At 39.2% G+C, this 26,092-nt stretch overlaps 1 protein-coding gene across 1 annotated transcript; it reads right to left on the bottom strand.

Moving 5' to 3' along the window:
* Window positions 1–2,009: 2,009 nt before the first annotated feature.
* LOC104157031 (bromodomain and WD repeat-containing protein 3-like) lies at window positions 2,010–20,316 on the bottom strand (the record flags this gene model as incomplete). The annotated part of the gene is made up of 9 exons (XM_009708791.1): window positions 20,305–20,316; window positions 19,408–19,558; window positions 16,837–16,935; window positions 9,647–9,807; window positions 7,606–7,827; window positions 5,894–5,994; window positions 5,119–5,189; window positions 3,869–3,969; window positions 2,010–2,050 (listed from the first exon to the last, which is right to left on the bottom strand). Coding segments are annotated over exons 1-9 (959 nt in total), but the record flags the coding sequence as incomplete, so codon positions are not given.
* Window positions 20,317–26,092: the final 5,776 nt, after the last annotated feature.

The raw sequence follows: 26,092 nt of genomic DNA, 5'->3' as shown, positions 1-26,092 counted from the left end.
CTTTTCTCCTTTGCTTCCTCTTCTGGGAAGGAAGAGGTTAATAGACAGCATCTGCCATCCGCTTTACTTGCCAGCTCAGCCTTAAATGGTGACAATCTACTAAGCAGACTGGATCCAAATTTGGGATGTGAGGATCAACTGCACCTTTACATCCCACTGAAGAGCTGTTCTTTGCTTATTCCCCTTGGAAATCAGTTTTTTTGAGGTTGGTTTTTTCTGGCAATTTCAGAGTTACAAAAATACAAGATGAGAGATGAAGGCCTGGTTATTCATCGTATCACGTTTATCACTCCTGAACCTCACAGAAGTTGAGCTCTTACAAATTGTGAGTATGTTTATGAAAACAAACACTCTTCCCCTATTTTTCAGAACTCTGAGCACCAGAAGAGATAACTTGCTTATTCAATGTGCCCATTGACACTGGCAGAAGAAATCATTCACCAAGGAATTAAATGAGACAGATAGTACAGGGTGGATGGCCTTATGTTTCAACAACATATCAGCAATGTCATATTATTTGGAAAATGTTTTCAAATTATGCTAATCATTGGCTGCTTTCTGGTCCCCAGCTGGTATAAGTGATACAGATAATATATGCAAGAGAAGTAAATTTTAACAAAAACACACACATATACGTAGTCTATCAACAACACTATCAGCATCAATACAATTCTCACAGAGATCATAGATAAGAGCACTGTGAAGTAATGAAAAAAAACCCCAAGATAAAAGGTAGTTCTACAGTTCCTTGTTTTCATGATGAATGATACTCCTCATTTAGATGCCATTATTTCCTTGATTTCCTTCCATTTCACTTCTGACAACACACCAAGTCTTATTTCCCCTTTCACGTTTATCTTCCTTTCATAAACGACTGCACTGATTTTGTACATCCTTTTAGTCAGTGCAGACAGCATTGCTCAGATGCTAATCTAAGAGCATACTTCTTTGGAAGTCAGTGTCACATTCCCATACTACTTAATACAGAGAGGACAGAGCGAGAACAGTTGATAAAGAAGCAAAGTGGCCTCCTCACCTGTGCCCCAATACAGAAACAAGGGAAACATATCTCCTTTGAATGCAACAGCTACCAAAAGTGCTACTGTCATTGGCAGCTTGGCCTTCCCTCTGCCTCTGACTTGGCCATCAGCACTGGCTATGGCAGACAAACAGATGTGCGGCGCAGTCACCATGCTACCTCTTTGCTTCCTGCAGCTCCAGAAAAAAAGATGCCCAAAAGTCACTAACTCAAACAAGAGCCACACAGATAAATACATACATCTGTGTGCTGATTTTTCACCTTGGTCTAACGGGGCTGAAATGATAAAGCCAAAAAGCTTTTCCCCACTCCCACATTTAACCTGACACTCTAGTTAGGAAAAAATTAGAAAGAAAAGTAATTGAGAAACCAAATCCCTGATCCCACTATAAACAATTCATATACTCAGATGTTATTGCCATCTTACCAGGTAAAAGCACCTTGCAAGAGAGGCACCTTTAATGAACATCAGAGCACAGCTCCTCACATACTTACTTGTCTGACCATCTGTGTATGTGTAACAGTTCTAACTTTTGCTTAGAACTACATTTATTATAACGCTTTTACTCCAGAAGTAACCCCTTCTGTACTTAACAAGGCTTCCTCTGAAGCAATACACTCTCACACAGAAAGGCTACCAAATTTGGTAACCCCTTCTGTACTTAACAAGGCTTCCTCCGAAGCAATACACTCTTACACAGAAAGGCTACCAAATTTGGGTTCCAATTTGCTGTTTAAAAAAATACAAAGCAAAAGCATAGTTACAGTATGTTTTTGTTGTTACAGCAGAGGACAACAAGTCCAAGCTTGTGGACACGACACACATCTTTCAACCTACTTTGAATGATTTATCTAAAATTAATCAGAGCCCACGTGCAGTCTTCCTGTTGCACCAAACTCTATCTGAAATATTCTTTTGGAAAATTAAGTACCATACTTCTTATGTCAAAATCCCAGGGCAGCCACTCACCTGTCACCATTGTTACAGAACTGGACTGCAACCACTTTGTCCTAAATAGGAGGGAGGGAAAAAAATAGTAGTAAATGCTTTGTATGCTGAAACACTAATCCAAGAAGATCTTCATTATGAGCTTCTATTCAGCAAATTGCATCTTCCCATACATCTCCTACAACATACTATCTTACAAATTCAAGAACAGAAAAGTCATATTTGAAGTTAAAACTTTCCCAGACATATTGTGTTAAATATTGAAACAGAAAACTTCAGGGAGGTGATGGTTTTGTGTTGCTCCACAAGCAGCTCAGAGACAGAAACGATTTCTGACTCTCTCCCTGACACTGAGACATTCAGGAGGCAGAAGCTGCAGCAGCTCTGTTCTTGCCTGAGCACAGCCTTCCTGCACAGAGCCACAGGACCATACACCCTGCCCGGGTAAGCTCTGCCTGGGAAACTCTGCACCTTTTAAACTTTAAGGAACGCCAGGAGCTCACAAAGCCTAGTAGGTACAGCACTCAACAAGATGTAGAAAGAACGACTTAACCAAATAAATGATCACAGCAGGTTTGCAATTTTTAGACCTAACATTAAAGCACATCAAAATATTTCATTTAAAAAAAAAAAAAGCAAACCCTGGCCTTATTTCCACTTCTAAATTGTTGAGAAACAAATGTTCTGTTTTAGACATGGTTTTGCCTTTTTTTTATTTTGCTAAATACTTGTGTTGGCTACATGCACTTGCTATCTTTACTCCCACTGACGTATCTAGCTCCTGATAACCAAGTGTCCAATTTGGGATTTTTTTCAAGGGCAGGCTGACAGCAGTCTGTGGCATTAAGAAAAGTAAACTTTAAAAAAAATGAAAGTAATTACAGTTTCTTCCAAACCTGAACTGATGAATACAGAAAACAGCTTTTATTTTGTGAGCAAAATACTTGTTAAGATTTGTTGGCTTGGAGCTCTGAGACTTAAAAGTGAGACCCATAACTCCCAATGAAGTCCAGTGAATCAATTTAGACCTCAGCCTTAATCCATAAAATACTGTTGAGGTGGGCAGCTGGGCTATTAAGGTCAAAGATAAATGCTCCAGATTCCTCAAAAAGTGACAGCCCTATCAGTGTTGCTATAAGCTTGCCTTTCTGTTTACCATATTGTTTACCATGCACATAATAAATAATGCAATCATCACCTGTTCTCGGTAACAGTTAAGAAATGAAGAAAGATTTGATACTGTTTTAGTGACGCTTCTTTATGGGGTTTCATTAAAATTGAGACATTCAACAGTTTTACTAAAAGCTATCAAGACTCAAACTTGAAAACTAACACTGAAAGTCACCGTATAAATGTTTAAAACAGCTTGAGTTTTTATGAGAATCCTTCTGCATTACCTGAGAAAGGATGCTTTTAAACTTCCTTTATTTTCTAAATGAAGTTGCCAACATGAGCCAAAGTTTGACTGCACACTCTAAAACCAGAATTACTTTGTTTTTTCTTGTTCTGTGGATTTGAGGTCACAACTAAAGTTAAATGCTCAACAGTGAATTTAATAAGAAAAAAATCACATCGTGCATGAAAACTGCTTTAATTCCTCATTCCAACACAGACTTTCTCCAAGAATATGGGAGAATCATCTAGTCCCTTAGTTTCCTGGGGGAATGAAACACATAAAGCATGTTTTGTACACATCTCCTGCCTCAGAGGAATTTAAAAACAAACATACCACAAATTTTCAGGCATTTAAATACCACAGTGTTGAGAGCCAACTCAACTCTAAAGGTAGAAAACAAGTCGAATAGGAGGTACAGGATCAAAGTTCCTGAAATAAGGCAAAGCGGGGAAAAAAAAGACTTGCTTTCTGATTCGTCTCTTACCGTATGAGATTCTAACTCGGCCATTTTCTCCGGAGATTCTGAGCCCAGATAATAAATTCTTATCACGTGGTCAGTACTACCTGTTGCAATGAACATGCCACCTAAGAAAGACAGTGTTTTCTGTGAGAAGAAAAGCCATCCAAGGAACAACTAATTTTAATTACTGCTTTATTGTCAAAGCAGCAAACTACAGTTTTAAACAGAAAATTTCAATGTAATCAAAACATGCATCCTGAACAAAGCAGTTCACTGACAACTTCTGCTTTGATCTGTATTTTCTCAGACCGTATCAGCTTTAGCATAACTATGAGCTCTTCAGTATCTTCCATCTGCAAACCCTTTTGACCAAAGAAAGAGAATATTACAAGTTACAACATTCATCCAACAAACTATTCCACTTTCACTCAGAAATTACCACAGCTCTCTCCATCAGCCTATGTGGAAAATTAGACAGGGAAAGGTTTCATATTCTTACTGGTAAATATCAAAGAAAATATTTAAGCCCATCTTCAATATCTATTTGACACACATCAGATAAATTATTGCTGAATTAGGAGTTATTTTCTTGCAACGTTTGTTCTATTTACAACATTGCACAAAAAGGGCACTATTGTGTAGTTAATTGCATTGAAATGGTTTCAGTTATTTCAGAATTTCAGGTTTTAAAAAAGGAACATGGGCAAGGCTTACATGGCTGTAGAATAGTTCTCAATTTCAGATAGGAAAAATTAATGAGAAATTATGTAGTTTTCTTTGTAAAAATCACTATTTTTGAGAATTCAAAGCTGCAACAAAGAATGTCAAGCTAATATTTTCAAACAACTTGAACTGATCCTCCTAGAACTTAGCCAAATTTGGAAGATTAGTAAAAGTGTAATCTTTGAACAGAGGCCACCTGTCTGCCAGATTTCAAGAACTTTTCACTCAAAAACTTTACAAGATAAAACCTTAAAAGGATGTTACAAAGAAAAATCTCTGATGTGCAAGACAACAGACTGAAAGCATAGTTTTCCTTGGTAGTCGTCAAGACATTTTAGCTTAAATTATAGGGAAAAAAAAAAAAAGAGAGAGAAAAAGCAGTTTGAGGTAGACATTTAGCATGGAAAACTTCAAACAACCACAATTTGACAGTGCCATAATTAACTGAGAAAGCGTTTAATGCCATTTGTATTTAAAAAGAAGCAACAGTCCTGTCACCAAAGTAATTATAGTTCATAAATAAGTTCAGCTACCTTACAATGCATACGTACCGGAACTGAAAGATGAACAAGATATCTGAACGCCAGGCCTGGATCTCTCTGCAAATTTTACAGGGCGATCCCTATATGCAACAACACAACATTTTTCCTTTTCATTACTTTATTCTGACGCTATTCAACAAGAATAGTGCACCTCAGGTCAGCAGGTTAAGGTCAATATGCCCATCCTAAATCTCAGAATTCTCACCTAAGTTTACTAGAACTTTCAGTAATTTTCATTCTTAGTTTAGTAAGAAAACCATCATTTTCTAAATTAAAAAGACTATTTAACTTATTTACCATGATACTTACCAATTCAAATCTATTTAAAACAGAACCTGGCAAACCATTAGTTTATTAGCATTTAATACCTATTAAGTATGGGTTTGAGGCTGTCTACATACGTCTGTTCTTCTGATTAAAAGCAAATAAATTCTTCTGCCTGTACATTTTGGACAAGGATTTAGTCCTAAACATAAAAGCTGAAAGTTCTTCCACAACACTGGCTCGCAAAGCACAAAACCCAGAAATAATAGCCCTGATATTTGCCTCCCCTCTGGGTTGTAATGCCATAGTCTCCCCAAAACGCGTAAGAAAGCGCTCCCTGCCCCACACACTGCTATGGCACTCATGCACAGCGTCTCTATGGGAGAACACATCCCAATAAGCTTGTTTATTGAGAAAGAACATGCCCTTATTTAATTATCTCAGCATTCCTCTCCATGCTAAAACTCAAAATAAATTTGTCCTTTATTTAAGATAATCATAATTATCTGAACAGGCTTACTTAAATTTCATGGTGTTAGCATGCCACTGCCAGAAACAGATTGTTCCGTCAGCACCAGTAGAAGTGAGGTATCGTGTTGTTCCTTTCCTTGCCGGAGAGAACTAAAAATAAAGTTGTAACAGTTAAACCAGTTAATTTCTTTCTCCCCTTGCATGCTGAAAACTTGGAAATGGACGCTGACAAGACTCTTTCACAAACATATTAGCTTTCTCCCCAGGAGTACAGAGAACAATATCAGGGATAACCACAGAATTTGAACTTCCATAAAAATAAAGCTGAGGAAATGGAGAACACCTACATTTTGACTAGCAAGCCTTTGTTTCTACCACACAAAAGTTAGTAAATTGGAGAAATGAAACAAGTCTAGACACTTTTAATGGGGAATAAGGTAATATGAGGGATGAGAGGAATACTTCTTTCCAGGATAGAACTGGATCAAACATAGTAACAAAGATAAAAGTGATTCCTGCATCCAAGCCCAATGAAAAACAGCAGCACAGTAGGACCCCCACTCCCTCCCTTTTCCTGAACCTCTCCTCTACCTCTCTAAGGACTAGGAAATCTTTTCATTCTGAAGTCTCCCATTTTAATTTCATAACTGCAGTAATACCTTTAATCCTCTGGCTACCTGGTATTTCATAAAGAGATCGAGCACTGTTTCCTCAAAAGCCATGACTGATTGTAATTACTCTTTAAATTAACAGAGTTTAGCAAAAAGCTTGTGAGGGATGCATATATACATTAACAAATAACATACAAAACACAAAACCAGGTTGTAAAATACATCTCCAGAACAATCAACTTAAGTAACTTATAGCATAGTTAAAATCAAATGAAATTGGAAGTGTAGGCAAGAGGGGGAGAAACGAGACTCACAGGGACTGCTGGCATGGTGAAGACTGTGATGAATCAAAGGCAGCAAGGCTCCAGAGGAGAGGGATTCTGAGCCAAATATCCCCCTCGTTCTCCCCTCTACGTATATAACCTGCCAAACTGCAGGATTGTCTTTTTCATCCTAGAATTATGTTTTGTTGGAGGTTTCTGCCTGGCAGTTGTGGTTTTTTTAAAGCAAATAAACTGCAAATTACTAGCCGTTATTGACTGTGCCACCACTAGAGAACTGAGTGCTGGCAGTTTAGGCTTTTTTTTTTTTTTCCTGCTCTGCTATGGCTCACTGGGCACTGGCCACACAACTGAAACTGCTGGGCACAAGCACAGACTCTCTGCAAATCCTGATCTGTGCTGTGCCGTGGCTGCTGCAGCGTCTACATATGCCACGATACGCAGAACAGCTCCTTACAGTACTGGCTAAGACAACAAGCAAATAAGAAATGTGGAGTCAGGATTTTTAGCTGACAGTATTCTTCTGAAAAATAAACGTTCTCTATGAACACATGACTGCTGGGTCAGTTGCTGTGCAAGGACTACCACCAAAGATGCCAGACATGTCTCCCTCGCTCAGCTAGTTGATCTGATGCTCTCCGTGACCATGCATTTGCTAAGTCTAAGGAAGCAGCAATGGGACCACATAGTTAAAGGCAGCTGGAAGAAGCAGGACCATCCCCTCAGGCAGTAGCTGGCCACTGCGCAGGAGTGAGTTTGCCAGGAAACAACACCCTTGAGTTGGGGCAAAAATCTATCCCTGAATACTAATCCACATCTCTTACTACCATTTTAATTCAAGGGTTTAGGAAAAAAATGTGATTCCTTACCTGTATGGAAGTAATGGAAGCTGAATGGCCCTGCAGCACTGCGACTGGGGCACAGGTTCGAAGACACCATACTCGGACTACTTTATCACAACTGCCTGCAGCGAGCAGCGTGTTCTCGTAGTTAACAGCCATGTCAGAAATTTCAGCTGAGTGTCCTCGCAATGTTGAGAGCAGGCGCCCATCATCTGTAGCCCAGATTTTGACCAAACAATCATCTGACCCCTAATGCCACACAAAAATTTCCAAAGATTATGTAAAATAATATACATGTGTTACGTGTATATAATGCACATGTACACTGTAGTCAAACAAGTATCTAAAACACCATTGCACCATAAACCCACCAAAAGGACAACTTCAGTGGGATTCCACAGAGGCACAACTATCAGAGTTTGGGGATCATCTTATGGGGTCAAGGACGTACATGTTTATAAGACAGAAGACACTGTCTCATGTTTCATACCAAGATATGATTATCGCTGCTAATGTAACTCCTCTCGGTACAGTTCAATAATAAGGTAAATTTAAGAAGATAAAATGTTTCATTACATACTACCAACAGTCATCTTTATCTGTGTGAGACAGATCCAAACAGCAGCAAAAATCAAAGTGATCGTAAGACTTAAGTTCCAGGGAAAAAGAGCACTTAAGCATCTGAGGGATCTCAGAGCCTCTGCCATGCTCCTAGAGCTGTAAGGCAGCTGTACCACCAGGTTCAATTTCCATAAAGGGAAGAAAGTTGGACTACTCAAACAGAGAAGTCGTGCAACATCATGTGCAACCAAAATATTATGTCAGTGAAATTTCAGTTCAGGACAGGACACAATTCAAAATCATATCCAACGTAGATCGTTGTAAAATACTTTTGCCTATAGTAGCAGCTACATAATTTCATATTCAATCCCAGTATTGCCAAGAATTTTTAGACAGTCCACAGACCTTTCCACTATTCAGATAAGAATGCTACTACTAGTGGCTAGGATCGATGCTATATATTCAGAAACATAACACAATCAAACTAACTGCAATATTAACATCATTTGACTTTAAATTACATTTCGTTAACTGCAGCTAAATTTGAACACAAATCACTTTCAGTTCTTCATACAACAGCAGATGAGAAAAATTTCTTTATTGCATAAACAAAAACAGAAAGGCCCTCACTATGACCCAGAGTAATTATCATAACAAAATCTCTATTTGACCAATTCATAATGAGTGGAGAAGCTAGCAAGAACACCAAGACAACCATTAGCCTGCCAGGTAATCTGTTTCTGAACACCTATTGATAAGCGACAAGGGGAAAGACAAACAAGACAGGGATTAACATTGACAGCTAAAAGATGCATTACTAATTTGAAAAATCTGTTAATTTTTAGATAGACACAACAAAAAGCAAGGGCGGTATCACAGAAACGTATGTTAATATATTCTGGAGAAAAACTTAAAATAATATTCACATATTCACTGACATACTACAAATTCTAGAAACTAAATTTAGCAGAGAAGTAAATTGCAGATGAAGTAATGAGGTCTATTAATCATCAAGTTTTTACTGAAAAGTAAGGAAAGGATTGCTAGCATTTCCAAGGTTACTGAAAGGCAAAATGCAGTTTTAAAAAAACCCAGCAAGCAACATGCAAATTAATTCCAAATTCCAGAATACTGCAGGTGCAGTAAGGTGCATTCAGTAAGAAAGATGATAAATAAAGAAAACCAAGCACGTGTTTCAAGCGAGAGTTGCAAGCTCTGGACCGGAACAACCCTACTGTAAGGTTCTACATGGGGAAGCAAATAACTGACTAAGTTTCAGTCTACCGGAGCCGTGAGCAATTTTAAAATACCAAGTCAAGTGAAAAGTGAAAATTAGCATAAAAAGAGATGGGTTTTCCATACATTTTGAGATTGTTCTTCCCTTCTTTTGCTGGAAGCCGTGTCTGCATCTCAATCAGTAACTAAGAGGCTGTTGAGGGACTCAAGAAAGAAAGAAATCAAACCAAGCAAAACGATCTTCCAAGAAAAGCACAATTTTTACACTTACTGTAAAAATTCTTCTCCCACTGCGATCAAAGGCTATACAATAAACAGATGATAGATGCCCCAAAATCCTCTTGTGCATCTTCATGTGTTGGTAGGTCGATGTTGGGAACAAGTGGCTGAAACGTCCACACCCAGTTAATTGCCTGGCAGAAATTATATTTACTGGGAGAGAAAAATAAAACAAAAAGAAAACTAAGACATAAATTTTGTCCAGAACTCACAGTAAATAAATATTAAATATAATGTTTGGTAACAACTTTATTATTCTAATCCATAAATCCAAACCTCTTCCACCTTATCAGAACATGCTATACAGTCTTGTAAACAGAAAGCCCACTCCTGATGAAGCCTTTCAATACCTACCACACCACACACTGCACCTGTTTTCTTAACAAAAATTAAAGCAAAATAGAAAGTTCCCCCCACAACTAGAAGTTATTCCAATGTCCAATTCATGAACAGGCAACAGATACATTTATTCTACATGGACTTGGAAAACCTGCTTTAATGAAATTATGTGTTAGTAATATCAATTACAACAAATTTCTTTTTAGAGTAAAATAATAGTTCATTTTAAGCACTTTTTTCCTGACAAAAATCTTTCCTTGGAATGAGTGCCAGATCATATGTGAGGGTCAATCGTCGTCCAAATGTTCCTCAGAAAACTTCCCTCATTATAAGCAGCAGCAGCAACCTCATTGCATTTCTATGGCAATGGAATTGAAGAATAAAAAAATGTGTGGCACTGATGGAAAAAGCCCCAGTCAAAAGAATGGCAAGCACAAGAAAAAAAACTGCAACAACAACAAATTATTTCATATCGCTGTACCTAGCAGTCCTTACAAGAACAGCCTGAAATCTAGATGCACAAAAACATCGTGTAAAAAAAAGCACTGTTAGCAGTTTCACTGACAATAACTACGAATCTTTCCACTAGCCAAGAAAAGGAGATGTGCCTTTGTTGGGACACACCATCAAATGAAGATCATTATGGTTGCAGAATACAGAAAGACCCTAATTCTAATCTTTGACTTGATACATAATTTGAGATCATTCTGAGTATTTAATTTTACCTATCCTAATTTATACCATTTGAACTTCTGATTTTAAAGTTTTGAGAGTTTTTTTTCAATGGCACTTGAAGATCTGACATTGCTTTATTGGTGGGTTTTGTCGAGGCCTTGTGATAGCAGGCTCCCTGAAGAAACCCTTATCTTGTCTACTGCACATTGAAGTCAGCAGGGCTTCAGAGGAGCACCATGAAGCTCCTTAGTGCCTTTCAATTCTTTCATTTAAAAGTATTGTGAACAACTTGACCCATTTTCTTAATTGTATCGTCATATCATTGCCTATCTACACAAAAAACGGTTATGGACTATATTAAAAAAAAAAAATCTACGAAGTCAAGAAGCATAATTTCAAAGGGTTACTAACCCATAACACACTTCTGTGAATTTATAACATTGAAGTATTTATACACAAGCAGAGAGCTAAACAGGCAAGGAATATAAATTGTTTCCAGATTTACAGAAAGTAGCTTTGTTTCTCAGTTTTGTGCTTTGAAATTTGGACTATTTTTAATCGCTTGGTGCAACTGAAACAATACATATGAGAAAAAAAAGTTGCATAAAAGGTGAAAATGCTTGCAAAAGTCACCAGGCTCCCACCATGACTTCAACTTCAGTCAGTATTTTTTTTTTCATGTAAAACCACATATTCAGCAGGACTAAAAAAGCAAAACACACTAAACCAAATTAATTTATTATCTACGTACTATTCAATTGACACCTGATATTACAGAGGAGCTGTTAAATGAAACTGCCTCCCCTAGCAAAGTAAAAATGAAATCTTTAACCCTTTTCCCCCACCTCTTAAAGGAGTCCACTGAGATCCCACAGTGATAAATGCTGTACAAAGGTACCATCAGGTTTGTCTACACATTATTTTATTTACTATTTAAGTATGCCAGCTTAAAAGCTAAGTTCTTAAAAATACCACACCTCCCTTTCCCCCACACTGTGGACACTGTTATGCCAACACAGAAACGTAGTCATTTAGTCATATGGTAATTCTGCTGTGCCTTTCAATGCTTAAATCATTTAAATACATAATAACAGTGTATCTGCCTTTAAACTATTTCAAATGGCTTTGAACATTTTTTTTAACCACACAAAGAACTGTGTGAATCAAAAAGGTATACTCCCATTTCAAAGTATTCCCAATAATCACAACATCTTCTGTGTACTACAGTGTTCCCATGAAATCCTTCTGAAAATTTACCATTGCTGTTTCCTGTAAATCACATGAAGGAAACACTAAAAGGTGTAACAAACAGTCAGGCACCTAACTCACACAGCCTTTCATTTGGCACTTGGCACCTAACTTTTCTGGTCAGTTCCCAGACTTGCAATCAGTTCAGCTTCAGAGGATGTGAAAGGAATTTCACTTTTTTGCGTCTATTTCCCGATTTGCACAATGGGGGCGAAACTCCTCAATCTCCCACAGATAATTAAAAAATAAAAACCACTGCTTATGAAATTCTTCAATCACAAGTTTCAGAGAAATACAGAACTATTGTCGTGCCATAAGGAGTACCATCTTTATCAAGGCAATAGCATCTCTGATCAAAAAGTATCAAGTATTCCACATATCTGATCCTCAGTATAAAAATGCTTAGGGTATACTAGAAACATACGCCACACACACAAAGCTGTGTTTGAGATTTTTGAATCTTCCCACACTTTATAAACTGTCATTGCCTTCAAAGGAACTGCAAAGCATAAAACCTCCATGAAACAAAACAAACATCTCCAATTCCAGTTCTCATATTTTTTGGTAGAAGATTAATACACAATATCTAAATAGGGAATTACCCACACATGACAAAAATCCCTGTCAAGTTCGCTTTCTTCAGTACAATGAAGTTATTGTACTCATAAGGCCTAAAAGCATAAAAAAATCCAAACCAAAAATCAATTCCCACACAGAGAATTAGCAACATAGTAGCCCTAAGTCACTTTTAGCAACCTATCTAATTAGCTGCTGTATTTCATGCTATACTGGGCATAACAGCTGCCAAGTCTACCCCTTCACTATCCCCTGCCAGGAAAAGAAAAAACTTTCCAAACTGCATTGATGTTACTTCACATAAAAAAAATGAACATATCTAGCCTTCTTGTTAAGAAAAGTAAGTTAGTTTTGTCCACAAACAGAAGAGCCGTCTTCTCAGGTGAAGTTCCTTGCTTCTAGCTGCTGAAATGACTGCTACCGAGGTGCAGAGATGCCCGGGATGCTGCGGTGCGAGGTGGGCTTTCTCTCCCCTAGCCTGTCCTGGGAGCAACCTGCTCCCACCTCAGCACCAGCACAGCCAGCTCCTGGCACGCTGGGGAAAGCCTGGCTTAGAGACACACTCGAGTGCCTCCTCGAACTACCAACCTGTAGTACTAACCAAGGGTGACATGGTAAAACACACACGTTTTTCTGTTTCTTTCTTGCAGTCTTTGGTGCTTGAAGATTGCACCTTCAGGAAAATTACAGTCCTTAGTAAGTACATACAGGCACAGTTGCAGGGGGCAGAGAGGAGCTGCATACGCTATACAACAGCAATTCTTAAATCAGAATCCATTCTACTAGAGATAACAGCACAAACGTAAAAACCCTTGCAAGAAAGCTCACCTAGGAAGGATAAAACCAAAACCCTACAACAATAACCCATCAGTGAAAACAAAATTTAAAAAAAACCCCAGACATCACAAATTTCAAACTTAAGTCACAACTTCAGGAGGAGTTAAAACATTTCAGCATGGACAAAGTCATCTAGCTGCAGCAGTTTTCAAACTGCTTGAATTCTTCCTCTCCCTATAAATCCTTGTCTCACTCCATTTTTTGCAAGCAAAAACAGAAACCAGAATACTGGTATAAACGTTTGTTTTAAAAATAGTTTCTCTAGTATGAAGTGTGATGACTTCACATTAAACTATTATACCCTCTGAAGCAAGCACTGTAACTTCGCAATGAGGACATAACATTTCACATAACCAGGACACGTGGTGAGTAAGCTGTGAACTCATCATAGGGCCTGATCAAACCTGAAGATTGGGTACCACTCGTGGTGTGCAGAACAAACACAAGTCTGGATTTCATAAGAACACTGGGAAATAAACACAGTTGGCTCACACATGCAAACTATCTTCTCAGAGAGTGGTTGTGTGGCCACAAAGGCAGCTAGACCCAGTAAAAGCACCAAAAGAACAAAGTGTTCTGGCTTTCATAGCCGCTGACCTCATGGAACTCATTTACAGCAGAGAAATATCATCGATTTCTGACCTCATCAGAGCACTGCTATTTGGCACGCCTAAGGTAGCTGGATCACCTTGACTGTAAATTTCCATACAACTGTAATGCTTGTTCATTGAGACTATGCTATGAACTTTCTGGTTCCAAATGTTGTGTTATTTTCACTGATGACAGTTACCCACGTAACGATTTCCATAGTCAGGTTAGAATAGCCCTAGTAATCAACTAAAGAGGGAAAACAACCTTCTTTCTAATCTGCTTCATGTGGCCTGAAAAAAAAAAAAAAAAAAAAGAAAAAAAGTCTTGACAAAATCAAAGTACTATTCAAAAGCAGATTTATCATATGTGAGTAACTCCTATTGCTGAGGTACTGTATGACCAATCTTTCAACTTTCTGCAAAGAAACGGTCTAAAAGACCATCCTAAAAGCTATGACAGCATTTTCCCTTCCTCTCCTCCCCCAGCAGACCACCACACAACATACAAACAACATGCTCCTGAGAATGACTTCCACAGGTCAGCACTTTCTCGGAGACTCCCCCAGCCAGAAGATTCCCAGCTCTGCACAACCACGCTGGGATTTCTTGCTCCAGTTCCCGTGTGCACAACCTTGTATTTTGGAGTACAGATCACAAGGTCCCAGCCCAGCCCCAACCAGATGGAAAGGCAAAACCACTGCAGCTACCAACTCTGCCAGCTGTGAGGGCGACCACAAGCAATCCTGTTCTCGCAGCAGAAAAGCACACACCTATGGTGGCAAGCTTCAATCTTTATTACTGGAAGGGAAACAACGTAAGAATACTTTTAGCTGCTAGTTCTATACCTTATTTACCAGTCTACATGGGCAGTTACACAATCATTTCATCTCCCTCATGTACACACATTATTATGGGTGTCTATTAATTCAGCCCAACTACTTCAGCAAGTAATTCCAGAAAACTCAATCTAAGCCAGCACAGTATGGGAATTCACAATTACACCAAAATATTAAAGAGGTCGGGCATATGTCTTCATCTTGTATTTTAAAACAAGACACACACACACACTGCAGTATCTGTGGCTGTCACTACTCACCAGCAAAAAGCACCCATTTTGCACAAATACACACAGAAGAATTTTGTGACTTCCACTTTAGGATTAACAATGGGGAATCCCAAAACCAAACTCTTACCTCCTGTACAGCTTAAGTATAGTTAACTACTTATTTTAATCTTTATACACATTTTCCTCTCTTACATAAACTACTAGTATCTACACCAAGGTGGACTGTATTCTTCCAGGAATCAATACAAAATTAATTCCTGGCTATAAAAGACCCTTTTCATATAACACCTTTGCATTTCTTAAAAAACAATTCACAGGAAAACACCAAAACCAACAAATCATTCTGTTCTCTAAGTCACAAAATAGTCACCAAGCAAACAGCACAAACCTTTGTCATGATGGCATGACACATGCTGAAGTCCAATCTGCTAGTATGGTTCATTAATAATACTGCATATTCCAAAAACACACGGTCTGATTCTCCTCTTATGAAAGAATTAATCCAGGAGCCTTCACAGAAATACGACTATCGAAGTTAAGTGTGTGCAATAAATCTATAATCCAGTCTATTAGCAATCCAACAGCCCAACTGCTATCAATAAAGTAACTGCAGAACTAGCCTAAAAGAATACATAGATAGGTACAGAAGTAACCTTACTAATATATGGAAATTGTTTTCTTTTTTAACGTCCACAGTATGACTCAAACTACCTGACAAAAGCAGGAAAAGTACTAATGCAATAGTTCCCTACGCGCTAGTTCCAGGCAAATATCTATTTCGTTTTCCTAGAGAAGACCCATAACTAACTTTGCTATTCCATCACACCACCACCACAGACCTTATGCAAAGTGTGCTATCGATTTCAACCACAAACAGCCCAGGCTTTATCACTTTCGTATCTGACAAAGATTAATTTTTAGTAATGAGAAAGTACAGAAGCACAAATAGAGGAACAGACATGGTAGAAACAGAAGACTGCAATCATCATCCCTACGTCTCCAAAGGGATAGGAGAAACATATGTGAATGGATTCCCTAACAAACCAGGAAAAGTCTATACATTTGCACAAACATTTACGTGGTAAACACAGACAAAATACCCTAGTAAGAAACAAATCATGACCGACAGGACTCATATTTATGCCTGTAAGAATCAAATTTGTTTGCTATAAAAATAGTTAATGAAAGTTCAGACCATACAAGGAAAATACTTTCCAGTTTAAGCAAAACAGAGCAGCTCTTTGATGATACGTAAGCTGAATGCCTACATATATCTGAGTTTTATACAAGTTCTTTATCTAACTGTGTGGACAACTGAAACTGAATACAAATGTTGGTTGGTGATTATTTCCTTTTGGAAAGGGATGTTGCAAGCAGTCTGTTTTCTGTCATAATCGAACTAAAATGAATTCTTGAGTCAGGAAAGTTCCCTGGGAGCCAGGCGCTTTGTTCTGGCTAAGATTCCTGAAGGAAAAGATTGCCTGCATGCTCCTGTGACCATGCCTATTCAATCTTACAAGCATATGTACATATTATGTAGGTGTATCATAAAAAATACTCAGGCACATTGCCCTCCAAACAGGAAGCTGACGTGCAAAGCTTTCCAACGTGGCCACAATATTTTAATATGTGTACATACGTTATGGAAGATTCAACCCTGAATAATGCAAAAAGGGTTATTCTATTGTCAGTAAGAATCCTGGTTTAGACTAATTCACAGTGAAATGTCAAAAAAGCCATTAATGCAAACCCATAGTAGTGCTTCAGTCAGTAAGAGTAACTTTCAGCTGGAAGATTAATAAAAATGCAGAGAAGAAAAATAAAACACCTTAGGTGCATTTCAAAACTCACCCACATTTGGTGGTTTCCCATAATTTACAGGTAGTTCGGGAGGCCGGCCTCTGTGAAGAGCTGCAAATGCAGATCCTTTCCATAGCGTATGTCTGAAGTCTGTACCGGCAAGATTAACAGCAGGTTAATTAAACAATCAGTCAAACGTGGTCCAACTGACCTGTTCTTGGAATCAAGAGCATCAAGCACCACTTCCAGCATCCCAAAATAAGACTTGTCTTTTTAAATAGTTTCTCAGAGATCTAACCCTTAAAGAAGATTGGTACTCTGATTTCTAGTTCCTAAGCAATATGACTGTATATGGTTTCAGCTTATTTTGGCTTCATTTTGGTGAATAGGGAGTCTAAATTGATGGAAAGAAAAAGAGAATTAAAAAAGTGGGTGTACTTTGTATTGAGGCAGGATTGAACTTTGGCATGGTTTTAGTCCTTCTGCAATCCCAACAGATACAGGACCTCTTCTTACGAACTGCACATTTGAGAACACACAGACATGCACACATTTGCTCCCTGAAAGTGGGAGAACTGAGATTTTTTTTTTTTCCAATAAATCTGTTTTCCTGCAATTGGTGGCAATATGCCCTCCTTTCGGATTCTCCTCTGCACCCCACCCCCCCAAAAAACATTGTTTTTAAAATGAAGACTGTTTTCTTTAAAGACTCTCCAGCTATCTCCTGCCAACTGGCCTCAGAGAGCCTTCTCTCTAGAACAATAGTGATTTTTCTGAGACTGTTCAGAATGCCTCAGAAATTAGACCTGGAGTTCTTCCACTTCTGGCCATCTGGAAGGAGAGAAATGAGTTTCCACAGTGAATAAGCACTGAAACAGAAGGATAGTGCCACAGATTGGTGGATCTGTGTATCACCCTTTAGATGTCCGAATATGAAGTGCACAAGCTTACGTGACTCAAAGAGACTCCCAAGAGCACCTTCTGATTAAAACCCAAACCATACCACAGAGTATTACAATGACACACACTAAAAACAGCACTCATAGTTTCTAAAATAGATCAAAATAGCTATAAATACTGATGGTAAATGGAAACTTCATACTGATGCACAACTAGGGGGAGCGGAAATCCATGTACATCAACTTTGAAAAAGGTATGCTGTTTCATATTAGTGAGAGTGGTTTACACACCAAATTGCAAAATATCACAGCACCTTTTTCTGAATGGGAAAAAACCCACCATAAACCTAGTAGAAATCTAGAAATCTCTTTGCAATGAATTTATCACAGAGCTTAGGAAGTACTACATCTTTCAGTGATTCATCTAGCCTCAGTCCCCTAATTCATCTAAGAAACTTCTGTTCCCCTGCACAAAAATGTTTATTTTCTCTTTGCATTTTGTTGCTGGTTTCTTCTAAGATGCAAACTGACTGTGAAAAGAAGGAACGTTTCTCTGCAAGTCTCCCTGCAAACTTGAAATTCTCCATTCAATTATTGCAAAGCATAGGCAAAACAAGACTCAGTCCCAAAACTTTGTGCAAGGAAACATGTTTGCAAACAGCACATCCCTCCAGGTGATATCCAGTGGATCAGCAGAATCCTACAGTCCTTGTTAGCATCAGAGTGTGACTTCACAGGATGCGGTAAATTAAGTGCTCAACCGCCTCCGAAACAGGAAGGTCCTGCTCTCCCATCCCCGCTCCTCTCCCAGAACGATGCTCCTGCTGCCTGCAGCACTCTGATCCATCCATGAGATAATTTAATTCACTACAACAGCAATAACGAATTTTGCAACATTTTAGCTCTCTGAATCAGCACATCACAGGATCAAATAAGTTCTGGCTCCTACCGGGAAGAAGTGGCAGGGACATGGAGCGAGGAGGGAAGGGAGGAACCACTCTTTTCAATAGCAGATGGCTCTCAGATCTGTTCAGTTATACCACGAAACTCTGCTCTCAGGATCATTATCTCAAGCAGAGCAGTTTTTCAAAGGGAATAGGACTAGTGCCCTATTCATGAAAGGAATGGGGGCTTTCATTCAAATTAACTTTAAGCAAGGACAAGCAGGAATTGCCATTGAAGAATCAGTCTCACCTCCTCCCACTCTCTAAATGCTGCCCCAAATGCCACCCTGCCTTTCCAGCTGACACATCTGCCTGCACGGCCAGGGAATCAAATAATGGAAACAAATTCAACAAATCAGCCTGAAAACTGGCCCAGCAAAATATATAGACTGCTGGATTATTTTAGACATAGGCATGTGTATATGTCTATGAAAAAAAGGGCTATTTTTCAGATGAATCAAATCTCTAATCCAGTTCATCACATTATTTACAGAAACACCAGTCCAACATGCTGGGGAGGGGAGGTAGAGGAAGCAGATAACAAGATCAGGCAACTGTAGGCAAGACCCACTTAAGATGGCATTTTCAATCAAAGCAGCATATATGTAACAGGGCCAGCAATAACTGCATTTTAGCAAGACTGCAACAAGAAAGCCGGCAAGCATAGCAGACAAACAAGGGTTCATGCAAACACACACTGATACCACAATATGAATCGAAACAAAAGGGGGTTTGATCATTAAAATAAAATTCAATCACACATAAACTGAGAATCTTACCTTTTGCTGCCCTTAATAGAGACTGGCGCCCGACACCTAGCAAAGTCTGCACACCTAGGACACTCTGTGGGATTTCCTTGTCTAAAAGGGGTCCAAGTCTCTCACAGATCCTAAGAAGATAATCCGGAGGGATGTGTGCATTGACAGCCACCTAAACACATAAATAACACAGCCATTTGAAAATTGTTTTATTCTTGCTTCTACTGGTATTTCTTTGTTTGGTTCATATTCAAGTGTTAAAGTTAAATAAAGTTACTGAAATTCAGTGTAAATCCCTGGAAAATCCCTCAAAATTAATGATACCCAAGATGTCTTTTCAAGTGACATGTTGAAAAAGTCAGACAAGAAATTCCAGGTGGTAGTAGCTACCTTTGTAATTTAGGATATCCCTCAAAAACAAACAAAAATCCCTGAAACTCAAGAGTTCCCAGTGCAGTACTCTGATCAAACAAAGTATTGCCTGGGGACTTTTTAAAGTCTTTTTTACCCTCAGTTCATTCTTTTCACATACAATATTTCTTGCTTAGCTGAAACACCCTTGCCAGACACTCAAATTACTGTAAGAAGCACGTGCTAAAGTCTAAAAACCCTAAACATTATCCTAAAAGCAATACCCAGTCTCCAGTTCTTAGGTACTGGGAATAAGTATCTTTAAGACCCACATGTGTAGGCTCCGCTCTTTATTTGTCATCTCAAGAAAACATTGCTTTTCTCCTTTAGACAGAGACTGTTTTCTATGGAGAGACAATAGCTTTTCCGATAGTCTGTTCAAATAGCAAATAAGTTGTGCCTCATTATCCAGAATGTCCTGCACTTGCCTGACTTTTACTATATTTACTAGCTGGCAGCACAAACTCAACATCAGAGCTTATTTAGCTCCTTCAACACAGGACATACAGCTACATCCATCTCCTTGTTAAAGATCAACAGTAACAGGTCACTCAGCTCTTACATACCCGTGATTGAAGATGGAAAAAATAGTTGTATGGGAACCATTTACAACTTTTGTATTTCTTGCAATATTAGGAAGAAAGACATTGTCATAAACCAGTTTTTTGTTTTACCAAGCCACAAACTAATGCCAAATAATACTAAAGCTGACCTGAAACGGCCAGAACAGTGCTCATTGTAAAGAAATAACAGCAGGCATGTGCCTGCGCACACCCCTCTCTCCTACATGACCACTTCAAATGTGCCCAGTCGCAGGCCCACACCGGTGACAGGGCTGTGAGCGCTCACCACCCATGCAGTTCCCTCCTGGCGGGGTAGGACAGGTTTTTGTGCAGCTGCAGTGAGCCAAAATGATTCCCCAGTCTGGCTTAAACCATGACCAAACTCCCCTCTGCATCAGCTCCAGTACTCATCCGCTGCGGAGGGAGTTGTTTCAGCTCCCTTCGCTAGGAACGCTCACCCGACAAAAGAAGGCAAAGGTTCATCTGCCACCTTTAGCAAAGCTGACCGCGATTCAGAGACACGTCAGAGCTGGTGGAAAGCAAGGCACAGGACCACTTCTTTCAACAGCAGAACATCGTCAGACAGGCCCAGGTATCCTGCCTACCTAGACCCCAAGGATATGCCCAGCTCCTGCCCCAGCACACCGGGGGGACTGGCACACATTGGGAAGGAGGAAAAGGTAAAGAACTTCACTCAGACCTGCTGCCAAAACTTTGTTCACTGAACTATGTCATCAAACCGATTATTACTACATGTCATTGGGAAATTTTTTGCTCTAATTGGGCAACAGCAGCGGTGCTACGGGGCTCAACAGAGTGAGTCATGCGTTGTATAACGTAATCACCTGCATCACAAGCAGGATCAACACCACCCCACAAATAAGACTTTAAATAAAAAAATAGGGAAGGCTTTTCTAAAGATACATAAAAATTATCATTTATCTAAACCCAACAAAAAACTCTTCCAATCTGAATGGAAACTCCTACAGAAGACAAACAAGCTTCTCCTGTCACTGCATGTTAAAGATATGGCTCTGGCCTTTTGATGGAAACAGAAGAATCGTACCTCTGCAGGACAGAGAAACCTGATGACTGCATTAACATGGTCCCATTCCATGACTTTCCATACTGTAAGCAGTAAGCAATCACCCCATGAATGCTCTTTTGCACTGACTGTTATCTCCCGACATTCTACTGTTTTGGTTTTTTCCCCCCAAAATCACAAGAGTTCCAAAATTATATTGGTACCTTCCCGACTGTACAGCCAGCGAAGTTCAGTGTATAAGCATGAATTGTCTTTCATTGTAAATTACATGATGCAATAGAAGGCAAAATGAGATAAAATCCAACTTTTGTATTTGCCTATCATTCTTGCTCACTCCTGAAATATTATAAAAGTGTTAATGCTATTATCCTGCGCTAGCCTCCCTTCAGTATGTAAGGGAACTGAAAGAATCTGAAACAAAGGTAATTCTAAAGAGAGCATCTGCAATTTAGTAAAATCTGAGTATGAAATTCTTTTTTACATCTCTGATAATTAGTAACATGCTTCTTGGTCAACAATCGCCAATTCTAGCAATTTATCAAGCTTAAGATTAAAAGATTAAAAAGAAAAAGGGTAACCAATCCAGAAGCTGTGGAATTTTACATTTTAGTTCTAGGGCAGGAAAAAACGCAAACCATACCACCCTTTCCGGAAATATAAAATTTCACAGAAAGCCCAAACCATTCTCCTAGTGTAACACAGCAAAACGCTTCCCTTTCCACTCAGGAGCATGCTGGTTTTGAAGTATCGCCGCTACTCTACATCTACAGAGAGGTACTGAACTAAGCCTGGCAGCAAATATCCTACTGCGGAGACAGAGCACAAGTTATTCAACAAGTAGTCCTGATTAACTCAGTGCATCTACTCAGAAATGAAAAGGGACTTGGTTGCTTAAAGATCAGCAGATTAAGCCACAGATTTATAAAGAACAGCAAAGAGAGTGAACATCAACACACGTGCGGACCGGCCGACACTCAAAGATGAAAAGATGGATGCACCAGACTCACGGAGTATGTGGCGGTTATCTGCACGTGCCTGGTGGTAATTTGCCTGGGACATCCAGACGTTAAACAGCTCAGGATCCCAGACATCTGCTTGATTGCTGCCCAGACCACAAAAGTTGGCAAATCCATCACGAAGCCAGAGTTAAAGTGGCTGTGAGCTGCCGAAGCATCTAGATTTTAGCGCAGTTTTATTAGACTAAACTTTCCTAAGAGAGATTTAATGCAGAGCATATTGCACAGACCAGGCACATATCAAAGTGACCGTTCACTTTATTAACACGCCCTACTCACCAGCTTTGCCACCTGCAATCAGAACTATGCCATATTACAGAAGAAAGACTGTATCACACTTCTTTCCCTGCACATTTTAGTGTTTCTGCAAGCCAGAATCGCCAGAATAAGTGGCCCTTGATCTGGATATTATCACTGTTGTTTTTACCAAACAGCTACACAGGCAGGCAGCAATAGCAGTAAATTCTCCTGGAGGTTTTTTTCCATAATAACTTCCAGATAAAATGCTTAAACCGCAGCCCGGAGCAAAACAAGCAATTCTATTTTCAGGTTCCCAAAAGAACTTGAAACAAAAATCCTTCCTTTCACCTCTGCGTGAGATAGCTGTAAATGGATTTTAAGTATCTTTCCAAAACATGAAGCTGCAAACATACAGCTGAGAAAAACAAAGTCTCCCAAATCAGATTTTCATTAAAAGAAGAATGGAAAAAGGCAAAGTTTAGCATCAGTTATAGCCACACCTCTTAGTGTACGCTAGTCCAAAGCCCATACGGCAAAACTAAGCAATGGCAAGGATATTATCACCTCCTCAAATATATTAGAAAATATTTTAGAAAAAAATTAGAAAATTAGACAAAATTAGAGACGAGTAATACAGGCCAAAAATATGTTTAACAGGAGCTTTTTAAAAGAGTATGTTAAAATAATGCAGAAGAGCTCAAAACGTGCTAAGTGAGAGCAAGTTCTGCACCCTGGGATAAATTATAAAGAGAAAAATGTTTGTTGCCTTAAGATGTGAAAGACCCTATCAAAGTTAAAATGTGAGAGCACAAGAATGTCACAGTACCACGGAAGGATTCTCTGATGCAGTAACCATACAGGTCTTATGGATCTAAAAACTTTCAAGAATTGGGTAAAGTGAATCCATTCTTTTTTTAAAAATCTACATAAACAACCACAGGGGAATGTAACAGAGTCATGACTGCTTGAACTAGTATGCAAATAAGTTGCTACAGCGATAAGCAGCAGCAAGTAAAGAACTATTAGTGAAGTCACGTCAGGGCTAGGAGAAAGTCATACCCCTAAACCTGTTTATGCTTCTGTTGTTGGAAGCATTACCATGCAATCGCAAAGACTACTGAGCAAAGGGTCCTCACTGGACAGCTAAGAAGACAGGCAAGAAGCTTGTTGATCCCTGAAAAAAAAACCCAAACAAAATCCCCTGGTACCACTGCTGACAATTTCTCCTCCAAGGAAGGTGTCAATAAACAGGAAACAAACAAACAAACAAACAAAGACTCCTTGTGATTACTACTTACAGGAAGACATCTGTCTTCCCAGGGATCGGAACCAGATAGCTTTGAGATACGTCTTTTGGGAAGCCCGGTGAAACATTGCTTCAAAGCACAGGCTAAATTTGACCAAGAGCTGCATAATGGAAGCCACGCAGGCAGCAATGCAGACCTTCGAAGGCTCCTTCGTAGTCGGTCCCCCGTGGGCAGGCAGGCCGGCCGCTGCACATCAGCAGCAGATTTCTAACCTCCAGGCAGTCGTACGACATTTCTCTCATTTGCCGAAATAACAATCAATTAAGAATCAATTGACAACTGTATCAAAAAGCAGCAGAGGAGACCAAGAGGACGAAGGCAGCTGAGCAAGCAGGAAATTACTCAAGACCTCAAATATGGAATCTCAGCAAAAGGAAGCTCAGATACTGGACTTGCACAAGATGTCAACAGTATGCAAATACACATGAATTTAAAAAGCCATTATCCACTCAGTTTCCCCAGAGAGAACGAGTTGGAACTACCATACTACCAGATGACATTTTCCTGAGGTGACAAAACCGTAACATCTCTTCCCTGCTAATGCTGGGATTGGCAGCGTCTATAAATAACAGCACCTCAGACTCATAGCTAGTTTTAAATCAATGCAGATGGGCAAGGCAGAAACTCAAAGCCAAATCCCATAAGCTGTTCCATACCAGCACAGCCGTTCATGGATGCAAATTCTCCACTTGAATACACTGTCCAACCATAGCTGATTTTCTGGTTTTCCCTGAAACTATACGTATCTTCAGCAGAAGGACCAAAACAGGCTGAGCCAGAAGAGACAGCCCATCAAAATGTTCTTGAAAACCAGACCAGAGCGAGCCATCTTTATCAGGAATAAACAAAGATAATTTCGAACAGCAGTTCACTGGAGACTGTTCTGATAATCTGAGTCGGTTCAGCTTGACTCGTCTGTACAACAGCTGACTCCACATTGAACTGCTAAGGTTAATTTAAAATCAGAGTACTAATTGCATGCAAGTCTGACATACTTCAGGCCTTTGTAAGGAGAGCGAGGACTCTCCCCTTTACAAATATGTTTCATGACTAAGACCACCAGCAGTCAATAACAAAGTAAAAACCACTTTGGAGTACACCTGGACCATTACTTAGACAGGCAGCCACATGTTGCACATACAAAGTACTCCAAAGTGGAAATAAGCAGGAAAGACAAAGGGAACAGAAATGCACGTAAGCTAGTGCTCTCTGCGTGGTTTTGCTCACTAGGTACGACTCTTATTAGTGTGTCTTAAACTACTCTTTTGCCTTGTGGTACCTGACATTTAAAGTAAAAGACCAAGTTGAAATAAAAAAGAAAAAGAAATCTCAACAAAGTTTTCAGATCTTGACTAAAAGCTCAAGTGAAGTGGGAGTAAACATTCCCCAGATAAAAGCCACGTAGTAGGCGATTTGGTTGTTACATCTTTATGGTTTTCAAAAGCCCTAAGAGCAGTAACAACCTACTCAACGGCAAGAGTATCAGCATATTTTCTGAAAAATACCAATGCTAACCTGAACAGTCAAGCTGTTTGTGAGAATGGAACTGAGAATGGAAAACTGAGAATGGAAAATAAAGTTGAAACATCAGCAATTAGAACAAGAAATACTTTGTCAGATTTGCCAAAGCAGAATATTGAGCAAACAAAGAAACAAAATAATCAGATATCTCTGGGTTTGTAAACTCTCATTGGGTTCGATTATCTCAGGCCTGCCTGACCAGTGTGGCTGCAACACTAGGCAGAGACTGTAACTAAATTTGGGGTTCTGTCTGTAAGCGTTCAAAAAGCAGAAACAGGCAGAAAAAAACTTTACCTCCAATTGCCAGCATCTGTAATTTATTTTTCATTCATTACGTGCCTGAGATAATGAAAATGAAGGTCGGAGTTATTTGTGTTCTTCACAACCCTGATTTTGTTCTAAACATGACATTCAGATATCCAGCTAGCCTTGAAGTCGAGTAGCTCAGGTTAATATACAATCATATGCAACCAAAGGTCCAAATTCCAAATACATCAGACCCTAAGCAACGAGAGGAAAAAAGGCCTTTCTTCAACATCCTCAACAGTGAAAGCTTCAGTCTGAGGATTAATAGAGAGAAGCTCAGTTCATCCTACCTAGCAT

This window comes from Cariama cristata, unplaced genomic scaffold (assembly GCF_000690535.1).
Source record: "Cariama cristata isolate BGI_N322 unplaced genomic scaffold, ASM69053v1 scaffold1061, whole genome shotgun sequence".
In the NCBI taxonomy this organism is placed as follows: domain Eukaryota; kingdom Metazoa; phylum Chordata; class Aves; order Cariamiformes; family Cariamidae; genus Cariama; species Cariama cristata.
This window is presented reverse-complemented; position numbering and strand designations above follow the sequence as displayed.